At 35.0% G+C, this 16,703-nt stretch overlaps 4 protein-coding genes across 5 annotated transcripts; 1 reads left to right on the top strand and 3 right to left on the bottom strand.

Annotated features, from left to right (window-relative positions):
• Nucleotides 1-631: 631 nt before the first annotated feature.
• LOC117122386 (DDB1- and CUL4-associated factor 10-like) lies at nt 632-5,697 on the top strand. 2 transcript variants are annotated; one of them, XM_033267935.1, is made up of 5 exons: nt 632-1,125; nt 1,570-1,683; nt 3,060-3,257; nt 3,903-4,275; nt 4,360-5,697. In XM_033267935.1, exons 1-5 carry the CDS (start codon nt 827-829, stop codon nt 4,768-4,770), a joined length of 1,395 nt encoding a protein of 464 aa, XP_033123826.1. In that variant the 5' UTR covers nt 632-826; the 3' UTR covers nt 4,771-5,697. The 2 variants fall into 2 exon arrangements, with proteins under 2 accessions (XP_033123826.1, XP_033123827.1); XM_033267936.1 differs by having other exon boundaries at nt 871-1,004.
• Nucleotides 5,698-6,121: 424 nt separating this feature from the next.
• Nucleotides 6,122-8,530, bottom strand: LOC117122381 (metal transporter CNNM4-like; the record flags this gene model as incomplete). The annotated part of the gene is given in 2 exon segments (XM_033267930.1): nt 6,122-6,495; nt 8,282-8,530. Coding segments are annotated over 2 exon segments (587 nt in total), but the record flags the coding sequence as incomplete, so codon positions are not given.
• Nucleotides 6,128-11,509, bottom strand: LOC117122382 (metal transporter CNNM4-like). Its single transcript, XM_033267931.1, has 3 exons — nt 10,459-11,509; nt 8,719-9,027; nt 6,128-6,186 (listed from the first exon to the last, which is right to left on the bottom strand). Exons 1-3 carry the CDS (start codon nt 10,652-10,654, stop codon nt 6,158-6,160), a joined length of 534 nt encoding a protein of 177 aa, XP_033123822.1. The 5' UTR covers nt 10,655-11,509; the 3' UTR covers nt 6,128-6,157.
• Nucleotides 11,510-11,530: 21 nt separating this feature from the next.
• LOC117122366 (metal transporter CNNM2-like) lies at nt 11,531-13,406 on the bottom strand. Its single transcript, XM_033267917.1, has 2 exons — nt 12,354-13,406; nt 11,531-11,653 (listed from the first exon to the last, which is right to left on the bottom strand). The coding sequence occupies exons 1-2, from the start codon at nt 13,404-13,406 to the stop codon at nt 11,531-11,533; spliced, it is 1,176 nt and encodes a 391-aa protein (XP_033123808.1).
• Nucleotides 13,407-16,703: the final 3,297 nt, after the last annotated feature.

Below are 16,703 nucleotides of genomic sequence, written 5' to 3' on the forward strand. Positions count from 1 at the left end.
TATATATATATTTATATATGATTATAATAATAATCAAGATAGTCGTTAACACTGTTAAATATATATAAATAATCAAATAAAGGTAATAGTGCTCGAAGAAAGGACGTGATGGTACATCGTGTAGCATAGCTCCGAACGAATGTTGTCCTGTAAATAGACACTGTGTAAAGAAATCCCTTGTATACGCTTATACTAACTAAATACTGAATATCAAAACTTATAGGCCTATTACTTACAACAAACAATAAAGATTTTATTCTTTAAAGTAAGTAATATAAGTTATTTTATATTCAGTATTTTAGTTAAGATACTGTAATTGTAAACGTGATTGTCTTATTGCGTATTGAACTGCTGAAATATTTATAATTTATTTAGATTATTTATATTAGATTAGGCATATGGACCCCAATGTAATCCCACAAAGCTTTTTTGGGTTATCCAGGAAAATCTTTTTCAAATATCTATTTAGTTTACACCTTTAAGTTTTGTCTTCATATTTTGTAGTATTTAAGTGATTTTCCGAATAAATTAAAATCAAAATCAAAATCAAGCCGAGTCAGTGTGTATTTCTAATTGCTACAAATACAAAACAACCACAGCTCCCTCTCCAGGTCATGGTGCACACAAAAAACATGCACGTGGTACGATCAGTAAACAACTGAAGCAAAATGTCGCTTCGCGCGAACCAAAATCAGCTAATATTTTGTAGGCTACCTAAAGGGGAAAAAGCGAAAAAACGATGACAGAATTCTGTACATTGCATTTGCCCAAAAGTACTAAAGTAAAACCTGAATTGTGAAAGAGAAGTGGTATAAATAACATAGAAATGACAACCAAGCTAGACCTAGGCCTGAAGACTTCGAATCAAAAGCTTGGTGCGATTGAATGGTTACAGGCGAGGCAGAGAGGGCTTGCTGTGTCCACTTCTATAGAATCGAGCTCAGATGATGGGACTGGGCCTAGGCCTAAGCACAGACTGACTACGGGATTATGCAATGATCGGGGTAGAATACTGGACAATATTCTAAGAAAACTATATAGAAATTTGTCTGCTGGTCCAATCAAGGATACGTCGTTCCAAAGTGGATTTGGGTCAATTTACAACTTGGAATTTTCACCAGATGGGTAGGGTTTACCACAAGTCACACAGGCCTGCCCCCGCCTAGCCAGCTTTAGCTAGACCTCTGGGTCACTAACTAGGCCTAGAGTAGTAGTAATAAATGACCTAACTAGGACAAGACAAGTGTTGGTGTGTATGCAGCAGCTATCTGCATGCATGCACAGCTAATGTACTTTTGTAGCAACTGATGCCTACTACAAGAGCAGTTTGTAATACTTAACATTAACAAAGAGTGATTGACTTATTATAGTATAGTTAGTACATACAGCAGTATAGTAGTTAGTATAGTAAAAGTAAATGTACTGATATTACTATTAATATTATACTTTAGTAAAAATAATTCTAAAGTCACAATTATTTAAAAGATGGAATGAATATTAAATTTTGGCAAACCTTGTTGTCCATCTTTTAAATGTTTTAAATATATAGATTCATTTCATTCATTTCAGGAGAATGGTGGTAGCAGCATGTGAAAGGAGGGCTATGGCATTGTTTGATCCACTGACTTCAAGAACTATTTGCAGCGTTCAAAATGCACACACAGACTGTGTTAACTGCATCACGTAAGTATACAGTACTAAGGCTATGGCGTTGTTTGATCCACTGACTTCAAGAATTATTTGCAGCGTTCAAAATGCACACACAGACTGTTAACTGCATCACGTTAGTACTGTATACTAACGTGATGCAGTTAACACAGACTGTGTTAACTGCATCACGTTAGTATACAGTACTAGGGCTATGGCGTTGTTTGATTCACTGACTTCAAGAACTATTTGCAGCATTCAAAATGCACACACAGGCTGTGTTAACTGCATCACATATGTATATTTGCAACTAATTGATACTCAACTCAAGATGTTTGGAATACTCCAATTTTACCTACTGTAAATACTCCAATTTTACCTAAATTTTTAAAATTTCTTTATCCTATAACGGAACTGTGATTGACAGGTTGATTCATTCAAATACCTTGGAGTAGTTTTCGATCCTAAATTAACATAGAACATATTGACAAACTTACATGTAATATCTCAAAAAGAATATGCGTTATCCGCCGTGTTAAGTATTATTTACCCCATAATACTCTTAAAATGTTGGCAAATGCTTTAGATATGTCTCTTTTTGATTATTGTGTGTCTGGTCAAATTGTAATGTTAAAACTTTCTAACTCTCTTCATTCAAGTACTGTACTTTTACATAAACTTGGAAGAATTTTACTTTCTGCTGATATAAAAACTCCAGTTGTAGATATTTTAAGTCCTTTAGGATGGTGCAAACTTACTGATAAATGGGCAGGACAATTACTTACAATACTTTTTAAATGTTTAAAGGGCAAAGCTCAATTATACTTATCTCAACATTTTGTTTTCAATTATTGTTTGCACTCGCACTGTACAAGAAGTCAAAGCAATAATACTCTAATTGAACATCCAAGGAATAATATGCAAGGTAAAAGAACTTTGGTTTACAGATCAACTAATGTAATGTTTTATATTGTTAATTGTTTTGCCAGAATGAATAAAATAAAGTAAAATAAAAAAAAACTAAATTATGGAATAACCTCCCAGGTAATAATAAAATAAACTTCAATGACACTTCTAAATTTTAAAATCTCTATTTCAAATCCTTTGTAAGATAACTTATATCCTTTTATTTTTTCCTGCCATGCATATTATTCTCCAATGTAAATTATTGTATTATCAATATTTTCAGAAATTGTTTTATTTTTGTTTATTAAATTGTTTTCTTTGCTTTGTTAAGACTGAACCACTTTGGAAATCAGTGTCTTAGCACTGAAAGTGTTATTTCAGTATAAAGACAAAATAAATAAAATTAAAAAAAATGTTTCCCTTTGCAACAGCATAGAATGAGGGCTCTCCAAAGTTGTTACAAGAAGGCAACATTGAAACTGCAACACATTTTCTTTCTTTTATAGATTTTTTGATAGCCGAACTTTTGCCAGTGGTTCTGATGACAACACTATTGCATTATGGGACATACGTAACCTGAAGTCCAAAGTACGTTCATTCCAAGGTCACACTAATTGGGTGAAGAGTATTGAATACTGCCCTGCTAGTCAACTCATGATTTCATCAGCTTTTGATGACAATGTATTGTTATGGGATATTAACAAGTAGGTTTGCAATATTTGCTTTTTAGAGAAAGTTATTTGTCATTGATTTTGATGGTTCTAGAAACTTATAATTCAATATATTCTCCTTTTTGTTAGTTGGATCTCATTTTCCTTCTGGCATTACTGTATCTGTTGTGCAACATTATTATTAATATTGTTTTTGATAATATAATTACGTATGTCTTTTAAAAAATTTTCATTTTACCTGCCAATTACAGAATAAGTATGTAAAATATAATCTTAATATGGGATTATAATGATATTGAATGATAATTTGATAGAATGATTGTCATAAATGTTGAAAATGATAATAAAAGGTCTCCTGATAAAGTCCACTTGGTGGATAAAAGCTAGAAGGAAAAAATGTGCATTGTTGTTAGTGCGGAGTCTTTATCATGTTGACAATGAAGGTTGTTTTATTAGGAATGTCACATGTATAAAATATATGTTTGAAATACAGGCAGGGTACTTTAGGGGATTATCTTCCAGTTTACTGACCATGGTAACCATGGTAACTGTTCCATTGTGGCTTCCACATGTCCCCTGTAGCCCAATCCAAATTTCTCTCTTGAATTTTAACAAAGGACCATATATATATATATACATTTACAAATTTTATTTATCTCTACGTTGATTATCTAATAGGTATGATGCACAGACTAATGAGCCACTGTACGATTCCTTATTAAACCTGGCCACATTAATGAGAATGAGAATCACTCCTGATGGTACCAAAATGATCCTATCATCTTCATCCAGCATGTACGTGATCATCCACGATCTTAATCTTGCGCACTTGGCAGATGACATGGAAGGGATCAACAATTACATCCATGCAGACGCAACTGAGGGCAGGCAACACGCTCACATTTTTTATCGGAAACGCAACCGGGTTGAGATTGTTAATGACTTTCCAAACAGTTCCCCAGGGGAGGAGTTCAGTATTTCGTCTTTGGTGATTCATCCCCAAGGATGGTGCATGATATCACGGTTAAGCACAGACAACGATAATGTAGAGGTTTGTGAGTAAATATTTATTTGAATATTTAGTGAGTTAGTGATCAAATTGTAAAATTTTAACTTTCATTATTTCTTTTTTCAGTACACATGCGTCCATGATATTCAAGAAAACTGTGCTACAATAACTTTGTGTGAAGAAGGCCGTGAATTCTTCCAATACCATGGATATAACAATCCTTTAAAGCATGAACGATTACTCTACCATATAAATGAGCCAAGTGATGGCAAAGGTTACATAAAGGAACTAAGCATGAGCCCTGAAGGGCATCTTATTTGCTCTTCATTTGGCTACGGAGTACGCCTCTTGGCCTTTGACACCGGAATCAGTGAACTTTGTGACCTGCAGCCTTCCAGCCCGGATATACTGCACGAGGTTAAATCAATATTTAGTCACCGTCAAACGGTGTTAACATCTGCATTTTCGCCAAATCAGTGTCTGCTTGTCAGCGGTTGCCTAAATGGCCGCGTTGTATTCTACCATCCAACATTATAATGTTGGTTGAAAAATTTCTAAACAATGAATTCAACATCATGTGCAATAAATACATTGAGTGTTTTTAAGCTTGTTTGCACAATCTTATCATCATCAACATGTTTTTGAGGTCTTTTGCACAATTTTATATATATAATTTTAAAAAGAAATAACAAGTTATTGAGAAATCTTTGTTACTACAGTACAGTATTTAGGAATTTATAAAAAGCTTGAATGCACATTATTTATCTAAGACCATGATACTTATTACAACAAATTACTGTATATTACTTATAAAAATGTGTTTAAATCATGGCATTGAAGGCTTGTATTTTCAAATAAACCTATTACATCCAGGCAGCTTTTAGACTTAACATTGTATTATTAAAATTAGGAGCTACCTAGGAGGATGACCAAATTATCTTTTATGCCATCATGGCAGCTTTTTGGGGTTAATGTTCAAAAACATTAAACAAGGAACCACGTGGGAGAATGACAATCGAGCAGATCATCCTCTCAGGTAGGTTCTGTTCATTAAAGTAGTGGTTAGTAATACAGGTAATTGAATGGAAAATGAACGTACACATTCATACTTACTGTACAATTACACTACATACCTACATGTCAAGAAAAATCACTTTTTACCTCTAAATAGCTGTGGGGTTCAAGCTTTTGGGTCTTTGACTTAAACCCTCACCGCAGTGATGGTGCCAAGATCTGCTCAACTGAGTGGCTTGAGGCCCTGACAGGGGAGCTATATGAGCATTTAGCTTAGGGCTGGCAAGGGCATCTGGGGAGTATCCCCATACTGCAGTTTGGGTGCTGGCTTGGATTTTCTTTTTTTTTCAGTTACATCTGCTCACTTGTTCTCCGCATAGAGACTCTCGTATTTTGCGCAATATAAATGAATAAACTTTAACCTTTTAACTGCCTGGAAGTTACAGATGTATTTGACAAATTTTATTTTATAGGCATCAAGATATTGTAATGTAACAGTTCATAATTGTTGCAATGTCCGAACCAAAGTCAAATTTAAGATTGCTTCCACGATCACAATTAATTCCAAGCATTCTTGACGAAAAGTTCAATGAGGAAATATGCTAAGCCTAAACAAAGATTAGACCTAGGAAATTAAAGCAGCCCCTGCACCAAATGTTGGAACTCCCCTCCACCTGTCTCTTATACACATCTAGATGTAAGCAATTTAGTAAAAAAATCAGGTAGATTATGGTACCACCAGTCAGTACTCCACCAAGGAAAACTGGTAATTTTATTGAATGCTGCCCTCTACAGAAAAAAATTTGCCAAAGCTCTATAGAATGTAAAAATGACATGATAATAATATAATGATTTAATATAAACACCATACTGTAGTTCTATTGCTCAGTGATTTTTAAAGAAGTGCAGTCTACACCACATTCTCCTTACTACTTGGATCACAAATTTGTTTCCGATCATACTCTGGGGTCTTTAAAGAGTTGGTACTGTTGTACACCTCGCATTCTGATACCTTCTTCCATTCCTTTTTGAAGATTTCATCTGCAACATTTTCACTTCCTTCTTTCTTGTCCAGCTCCATTTTTGTTGCAGCACGTGCTGCTTGGTACTGGGCTCTTGTGACACGCAGGAACTGCACATCACTAGCTATTCGCACCGAGAAATCCGGTAGGTAATGGACAGTGACATTACTGGTAGTACTCACGATGCTCTGCGTGCTTCCTTTTGTAGTGGTAGTGACCATTGAAGCTGTGATGGTAAGAACAAGAAGAATGGACATTTGCCATATTTAAATATCTATCCATGTGAACATTTTAACAAATTATACCTTAATTAACCATAAAGCGCGACATTATTTTTTATTCTTTATTTTCCATTATCACATAATTCTATGTTCTTAGATAAAATAGACTATTTTTATTCCGGAATAACCAATTGTTAGTAATTATAGTCCTTGGGTATGGATTTATTCGGTGTAAACACCAAGGATAGCCCACAAAAGTCTAGAAGAAGACTTATTTCCAGTGGGGTCCTTCTGGTGGTGATTGGACAGTACACCGGGAGACAATCCCCTACTCTTTTCCGAAGAGTGTACTGTGTTCTTTAACGTGCACATGGGCCTTAGATGCACACGAGACCAACGGCTTAAACGTCTCATCCAAAAGATGGTGCGCTATGTAACTTGTATTTCAGCCCTCTAGCTGAAACACAAGGAGGGGCAGCGATGGGAATTGAACCGGGAATCTAGAGATCTCCACGGTTCAGCGCACACATAGTGGCTACCACCAGATTAGCCGACTGAGCTAAGCTGCTCTCTCTGATTTATTTTGTATCATGTTACATTTTGTATTATGTTATTTATTTTGTATCATGTTACATTAAATTTTAACATAATTACCATTATTAGTCAGTAATAAATTTGAGAGGTGATGTGCAATGTATTCCAACCTACGGCCTCACAGTTTAATATAATTTTTTTTTTTTAAACTGCACTGTAAATTACATTTTAGTGATTAATTTTTGTTAAAATGAACTCTACCACACATTTGAATACCTGTACATGTAGGTGTAGCTTGTTTCTTTTGCTATTTTATACATCAGCTTGAATAAATCAATAAAATTGAAGGTTATAACTGTACTTAATGAACCTAACTAAATGAATTCATTTGTAAAAGTCAATAAGGGTAATTCTTAAAGCAAATTCAAAGACACAGACAAACAACTGATTATTTTACATAAGATGAATTCTGCTGTGGTCTACTAAAATAGAAATTACAATTTACAATTAAAAATTACTGTACTTCATGCATAAATAAGATTAATGATGTATTTATACATTTACCGTATTTATTTGAATATAAGCACAAGTATACTGTGCAATATTATGCATGAAATTTCAAATACTGTAAATTTTACATGCAGTCTTGTACACATGTATTTAGTGTCTTAGGGCCTGTTTCTGCTGAGCAAAAAAACATGTGTTTTTAAACGGTTATTAAAAAACATGTGTTTTTTCCCAGTAGAAATTGGGCCACAAAACAAAAACACGGTTAGGAATGCATTCTAAAAATGCGTGTTTTTACAGGTTCATTATTGGGTTTGCGTTCAGAAAACATGTGTTTTGTGGTACACTGTTCAGCTGCAACGCAATACCGTGTTAGTTATGATCCATTGGTGACCCAAATTGACCTCTTCGTTAGTTTGATCACTCGTCCGCGGGAAATTCGGGGCGAAGAAAAAAATTAAACCAATAGGATGACATGCATAAAGATCATACCATACTATTGCAGCATGCGCTGTAGCTCGCAAGAAGTAAGATCAGCTACAACTTCCGTTGGTGACCGTCATTTAAGCTCCGCCCACCTGCCAATGCTGGCATTACCATGTTTAACCGTTTATAAAAAACATGTTTTTGGCGTTATTCAGCAGAAACACACCATTAGTGTTGCATACATTACATCTGTTGTAGTCTAACATAGTCATACATGTTACATTCGTAAAGTAAATTGACAAACAAGTTATTTGTGAGACCTACCTGGCTGACAAAGTGCTAGATGCCCAAAGTAAGCGAAAGGTCCCTGTTCAAAGATTAGATTTTCTTTACCAATGGACACCTCAACTTTTCCTTGTAAAATCAGCACAAAGAAGTCTGCAGGTTTGCCTCTGGTGTACAGGTAAATGTTGTCATCTTTGTGCTCAAGTCGGATGTCACAGATTATGTCTTGCTCCATGAGGCGATGAAGGACATTCTCACTGATCAGTTCAGGCTTGAATGCTTCAATAGCTACAAACAATATCAATAATAATACCAGTGATAATAAGTAAATAATAATAATAACAACAACAACAAAAATAATAATAATAATAACAATAATAATAATAATAATAGTAATAATAATAATAATAACAACAACAACAATATGCACTAAGTTGGACTTAAGGGAATAACTTTTATGTTATTTTCACCTTAACCACAAATTTGTTTCCGATCATACTCTGGGGTCTTTAAAGAGTTGGTACTGTTGTACACCTCGCATTCTGATACCTTCTTCCATTCCTTTTTGAAGATTTCATCTGCAACATTTTCACTTCCTTCTTTCTTGTCCAGCTCCATTTTTGTTGCAGCACGTGCTGCTTGGTACTGGGCTCTTGTGACACGCAAGAACTGCACATCACTAGCTATTCGCACCGAGAAATCCGGTAGGTAATGGACAGTGACATTACTGGTAGTACTCACGATGCTCTGCGTGCTTCCTTTTGTAGTGGTAGTGACCATTGAAGCTGTGATGGTAAGAACAAGAAGAATGGACATTTGCCATATTTAAATATCTATCCATGTGAACATTTTAACAAATTATACCTTAATTAACGTGCGACATTATTTTTTATTCTTTATTTTCCATTATCACATAATTCTATGTTCTTAGATAAAATAGACTATTTTTATTCCTGAATAACCAATTGTTAGTAATTATAGACCTTTTATTTATTTTGTATCATGTTACATTAAATTTTAACTTAATTACCATTATTTTCAATATATATTTATCTGATAATTTATGTATTTATTTTATGAGTCAGTAATAAATTTGACAGGCATGTGCACTGTATTCCAACCTATGGTCTCACAGTTTAATATAATTTTTTTTAAATACTGCACTGTAAATTACATTTTAGTGATTAATTTTTGTTAAAATGAACTCTACCACACATTTGAATACCTGTACATGTAGGTGTAGCTTGTTTCTTTTGCTATTTTATACATTAGCTTGAATAAATCAATAAAATTGAAGGTTATAACTGTACTTAATGAACCTAACTAAATGAATTCATTTGTAAAAGTCAATAAGAGTAATTCTTAAAGCAAATTCAAAGACACAGACGAACAACTGATTATTTTACATAAGATGAATTCTGCTGTGGTGCTACTAAAGTAGAAATTACAATTTACAATTATAAATTACTGTACTTCATGCATAAATAAGATTAATGATGTATTTATACATTTACCGTATTTATTTGAATATAAGCACAAGTATACTGTGAAATCTACAATATTATGTATACATGAAATTTCAAATACTGTAAATTTTACATACAGTCTTGTACACATGTATTTAGTGTCTTAGGGCCTGTTTCTGCTGAGCAAAAAAACATGTGTTTTTAAACGGTTATTAAAAAAAAACATGTGTTTTTTCCCCAGTAGAAATTGGGCCACAAACATAAACACGGTTAGGAATGCATTCTAAAAATGCGTGTTTTTACAGGAATTCATTATTGGGTTTGCGTTCAGAAAACACATGTTTTGTGGTACACTGTTCAGCTGCAACGCAATACCGTGTTAGTCATGATCCATCGGTGACCCAAATTGACCTCTTCATTAGTTTGATCACTCGTCCGCGGGAAATTCGGGGCGAAGAAAAAAATTAAACCAATAGGATGACATGCTTAAAGATCATACCATACTATTGCAGCATGCGTTGTAGCTCGCAAGAAGTAAGATCAGCTACAACTTCCGTTGGTGACCGTCATTTAAGCTCCGCCCACCTGCTAATGCTGGCATTACCGTGTTTAACCATTTATAAAAAACATGTTTTTGGCGTTATTCAGCAGAAACACACCATTAGTGTTGCATACATTACATCTGTTGTAGTCTAACATAGACATACATTCGTAAAGTAAATTGACAAACAAGTTATTTGTGAGACCTACCTGGCTGACAAAGTGCTAGATGCCCAAAGTAAGCGAAAGGTCCTTGTTCAAAGATTAGATTTTCTTTACCAATGGACACCTCAACTTTTCCTTGTAAAATCAGCACAAAGAAGTCTGCAGGTTTGCCTCTGGTGTACAGGTAAATGTTGTCATCTTTGTGCTCAAGTCGGATGTCACAGATTATGTCTTGTTCCATGAGGCGATGAAGGACATTCTCACTGATTAGTTCAGGCTTGAATGCTTCAATAGCTACAAACAATATCAATAATAATACCAGTGATAATAAGTAAATAATAATAATAATAATAATAATAACAAAAATAATAATAATAATAATAATAATAACAACAACAATATGCACTTAGTTGGACTTAAGGGAATATCTTTTATGTTATTTTCACCTTAACATCGTTTTTTTTAATTGTTCTCTAATTTCTCCATTGTCTAAGTTCCCCTTAAGGTAGGTTTTAGTAACATAATACTGTAATAATAATAATAATAATAATAATAATAATAATAATAATAATAATAATAAAGAGTGTAAGTTAACTTTCAAAGTTATGGTTTAGTTTCTGGAAGCTTTAGATGACATCTCATCATCTTTGACATCACACAAACATCAATGCTGACGTGTCAGTTAACTGCCTCATTCAAACGGCTGACGAAGATAGTGAGATGTTAAGTCCAAAGCTTCCAGAAACTAAACCATAACTTTGAAAGTTAACTTACACTCTTTATTATTATTATTATTATTATTATTATTATTATTATTATTATTATTATTACAGTATTATGTTACTAAAACCTACCTTAAGGGGAACTTAGACAATGGAGAAATTAGAGAACAATTAAAAAAACGACGTTAAGGTGAAAATAACATAAAAGTTATTCCCTTAAGTCCAACTTAGTGCATATTGTTGTTGTTGTTATTATTATTATTATTACTATTATTATTATTATTATTGTTATTATTATTATTATTTTTGTTGTTGTTGTTATTATTATTATTTACTTATTATCACTGGTATTATTATTGATATTGTTTGTAGCTATTGAAGCATTCAAGCCTGAACTAATCAGTGAGAATGTCCTTCATCGCCTCATGGAACAAGACATAATCTGTGACATCCGACTTGAGCACAAAGATGACAACATTTACCTGTACACCAGAGGCAAACCTGCAGACTTCTTTGTGCTGATTTTACAAGGAAAAGTTGAGGTGTCCATTGGTAAAGAAAATCTAATCTTTGAACAGGGACCTTTCGCTTACTTTGGGCATCTAGCACCTGTCTCTTATACACATCTTTACTGTGCCCCCCCCCCCCCAGACGCCTCCCAAAATCACGGTCAACTTGTTAAAAAGCACCTGAAATCACTTTATTTTGCGAGTTAGCACCCCCTTAACTTATCATCGAGAATCCCCCTTCCCCTCCCACCAGCACCCCCAATTCAAGACTCCTAGATACGCCATTGGGATAGTAACTTTGGAAAGACGTCTAATTAATATGTTGCAAGAAACAGCATATTTATTATTATAATTAGAGCCATATTTATATTAACATTCTTAAGAGAGAACATTTGGTCGTCATTATTAACAACAAACGACGCTGTATGACAAACTTGAATACACAGTGAGTGAAAAAAAAAATCAATGGACTATGAGCTACCCCAAAAACTAACAAAAACAGCAACTTGCTTACCACCAGTAACAAAGTGACATGCGTATTTATTCAAAAAAAATCCCCGCTCTTTGAAATGCATCCTCAGACCCTTATTTGGAATAAACACCCTCGAATAAAGCCCCGGGCGTTTAATTTTTCCTCAAATAACCCTCATCCCCTTTAACCTGTCTCTTATACACATCTAGATGTGTATAAGAGACAGATGTTATGTACACTCTTTCCCTTCAACTTCAATGCACCAGATATAATATCAACCTCGTCCTTCTGCAAGTCGTTGAATTCATCCGTCACCCGCAATAACTCAAGCAAGCGCTCTCTATTATAAATATTTCCTATCTCTTGTCCAAGTAAAAAATCCAATAATTTGCTAATAGGATATGAAATAGGAAACGTGAATACCATGAAAAACTTGGTGATCCACACGGTTGTAGCGCCAACGGCAAGCCCGTGGCGCGAACAAATTGATTGGGGAACTATCTCTCCGAACACAACAATTCCAGCAGTTGCACCTAAAACCGCGAGGAGACCAGAAGAGAGATCGTCGAGTAAGACTGTGACAGTAGTGTTTACCAAAACATTTCCAAGCAGTAATGTACACAAGAGATAATTACCGGTTTTTCTTATGGGTGCAATTCGCTTTGCATATTTCTTTTCTTTACTGGTACCACAATTTTGAACAATTTTAAGCTCTGTTGGATCTAAAGCCATTAGACCTAAATTTAAACCACTAAACAAGCCAGACATTAGTAATAAAATTATAATGCAAACAATTTGGACTCCAAGAGGAAGGATATATTTAGCGGCTTTCGGAACCACATTCACTGTCAACCAAGCCTGACTGCCCTGATGTATAAATCGTTCCTTTTCATCTTGTAAACAAAGAAAATAATCCAATGAAGTAGTATCTCCATCATCCTGAAATAGTTTTAAACGAATCTCAATTACCACCGTATTATTTTCGTTAGCACCGCGAAATGGCTTAGAATGGTCTGAGTTGCACACTTCGCCCTTTTCCATCTCTTCAGTAGTAAACACACAGACCACGCTCGAGACATCGTCGTACTGGCCTACCAACCGAATGTTGGTAAGCTGATCCGCTGTCACCTGTAGGGCCCCAGATGGTAGGACATTGGTAATTGATTCATCTTCTTTAACTATAGCATATGTAGATAATGCACTGCACTCATATCTGATTAAACTAAGACACAAAATGAAGCAAAACACAATTTGATTAGCCTTCCGTAACGTCCTGTCAATGGCTGCCATATCTTGTGAAAAATAAATAAGTGAGTGCGCCCCCACTGCCTTGAAGCGATTATGAGAGGCGCCCACCATCTCTCTAACTAGCTAGGTTCTAAATAAATCCCACTTCTGTATTAGAAACACCAACCAATATACACGGTATGACATAATTAATTTTTCTCGTTAATCAGTAATTGTCCCATACTTTACCTACATGTCATCAGTGTGGTTCGGAGATGGGGATATTCCGTCGGAATATTTAACCAAAAACCTACAAAACAAATTTCACGTCCGGCCAATTTGGAGTCACCACTGGTTAAAATTCTGCCTTAATTTTTCCCCTAAAAACCTCTTTACAACTTTTCTAATCATCATATTTGAACAAATCAACATTAGAATAATAACTTGAGAAGACATCTAATTAACATAAGGCAAGAACCAATCAGCATTAGAATAATACACTGGCGTATCTAGGGTGTGGGATGTGGTGTGGTGGGGGGGGGGGTTGCGTACGCATATACTATGCCCCCCCCCCACCAGACGCCTCCCAAAATCACGGTCAACTTGTTAAAAAGCACCTGAAATCACTTTATTTTGCGAGTTAGCACCCCCTTAACTTATCATCGAGAATCCCCCTTCCCCTCCCACCAGCACCCCCAATTCAAGACTCCTAGATACGCCATTGGGATAGTAACTTTGGAAAGACGTCTAATTAATATGTTGCAAGAAACAGCATATTTATTATTATAATTAGAGCCATATTTATATTAACATTCTTAAGAGAGAACATTTGGTCGTCATTATTAACAACAAACGACGCTGTATGACAAACTTGAATACACAGTGAGTGAAAAAAAAAATCAATGGACTATGAGCTACCCCAAAAACTAACAAAAACAGCAACTTGCTTACCACCAGTAACAAAGTGACATGCGTATTTATTCAAAAAAAATCCCCGCTCTTTGAAATGCATCCTCAGACCCTTATTTGGAATAAACACCCTCGAATAAAGCCCCGGGCGTTTAATTTTTCCTCAAATAACCCTCATCCCCTTTAACAACCCTCTAACTTACTGTAAGCAAATCTAATTAAAGAATTCTCAACACATTCTATTAATGTTCTACATTTATTCTAATCTGGTTGAGATCAATAAGTCTATGATTACGCAATAACACATTTTGGCGTTAATTATGCGATGTCTCCCCGCCCCCGGAGGCGCCGCCCCCGGGACATAAATACGGTATATATTTAGGTAGAAGGTCGATTTTGCAATTCTGATGATAATTTTTTATTTCTGATTTTTGAATGCTGTTGTTTTTTGTTGTTTTGTGTATAATTTTTAGATAAATTTATCATATTTTTATAGCTATTTTTATACTGATGTTTAATGTCTAGGAAGTGGATTTGGGACCATTTCCGGCAATAGATTTTGTGCAGATTTTCCCCCACAGTCCCCCCCTTCCTTTGTAATTTTCTTTGTTTTCTTGTGTGTTGTACTGTTTGATTGAAGAAATAAAATAAAATAAAATAATTAAAAATATATTTATATGGAATGACCATTTTTTTAAAATTAAAATTATATTTTGTAGGCCTACACAGATTTTCATTTATTGTGTTAATTTAAACGGGAATACGAAAATCACAAGCTAAAAACGAATCGCAATGATAAAACAATAAAATATGCAAATTACTTAAAAAATCAATTACAGTACCTTAACTACTGTAAACATTATGAACAAAAACATAAAAATAACCTAGAAAAATAAAAGCAACCGTATCAGAAGTGCTGGCGTCATTAAATTATGGAACGCCGTTATTAGTTGCTTCGGTTATGTGCAAACACACATTATATGCAATCGTCATGACGTTATGTGGTATGGTCATGACGTTATGTGGTTTGGTCATGGTGTTATGTGGTTTGGTCATGATGTATGTGGTTTGGTCATGATGTTATGTAGTTTGCACATTACGTTATGTGGTTTAGACATGCCGTTATGTGGTTTGGTCATGATGTTATGTGGTTTGGTCATGATGTTATGTGGTTTGGTCATGATGTTATGTGGTTTGCACATTACGTTATGTGGTTTAGACATGCCGTTATGTGGTTTGGACATGACGTTATGTGGTTTGCACATTATGTTATGTAGTTTCGACATGACGTTTCGAGATGTGAAGAAGACGCCATTACCACGCATTGGTATACATTTTAAAGTGATGATAACTGACAAACAGTCCAAATCAGTGGTGCGTAATAAACAACAAGAAGAGAGCGACCGCTCACTTGGTCATACGCAATAATAAGATAGAAATTTTTAAATAAATAGAATGTCTATTTGTACAAAAACAAAAACATATTTTGGAATTAAAAATTAGATGCATAAGATTTAACAAAAATAAATTCTTAAAATTGGAAAACAAAAATTGAATACCTATGGTATTCGAACCCACACCTTCAGTTCTTTAGAACATATGCTTAACCGACCGCTCCATTTATTATTTAGAATGACCAAAATTAAAATACTTAAAATTGAAAAAAACAATTCTTAAAATTGGAAAAAAAAATGAATAAAAAGACACATTTCCGAACTCACGACCTTAACTTATTTACAACACATCCTTAACCGACCGCGCCATTCATTCGACGTGCCTTGCTAGTGGAAATGGCAATGATGTACAGTCCTTGCTGAAACCCTTGTTTTATAGGTGTAGTGGGAACCCATGGGGTCCAACTTGGGGTCAAAAAAAGGCGATGAACGTTTGTCGGATCCAAATCACCTCTAGCTTATGCGATACACTAATTGTCCTGCACGTCCGTTCAAAACTGGCGACGCTGGACGCTTTTAAAGCTTGAAACCCCTGTTTTGTTTTGTAGGTGTAGGGGGAACCCTGAGGTTCAACTTAAAAAAGGACGATAAACGTTTGTTGGAAATTTCCCACTAGTTTGTGTGTACAAAATTTCCTGCACGTCCGTTTAAAATTGCCGACGCTGGACGACTTTAAAGTTTGAAACCCCTGCTTTTTTTGTAGGTGTAGGGGGAGCTCTGGGGTCCAACTTAAAAAAGGGCGATGAACGTTTGTTGGAAATCACCTCTAGTTTATGCGTACAAATTTTCCTGCACGTCCATTCAAAACTGGCGACGCTGGAAAGCTTTTAAAGTTTGAAACCCCTGTTTTGTTTTGTAGGTGTAGGGAAACCCTGGGGTTCAACATAAAAAAAGGCGATGAACGTTTGTTGGAAATCCCCTCTCTCTAGTTTATGTGTACAAATTCGAACGGACGCTCAAACGTCATTTCGAAATTAGGCCTACACATAACATAATG

This window comes from Anneissia japonica, unplaced genomic scaffold (assembly GCF_011630105.1).
Source record: "Anneissia japonica isolate Jap-2015-1 unplaced genomic scaffold, ASM1163010v1 scaffold288121_len269371_cov247, whole genome shotgun sequence".
Taxonomy (NCBI): domain Eukaryota; kingdom Metazoa; phylum Echinodermata; class Crinoidea; order Comatulida; family Comatulidae; genus Anneissia; species Anneissia japonica.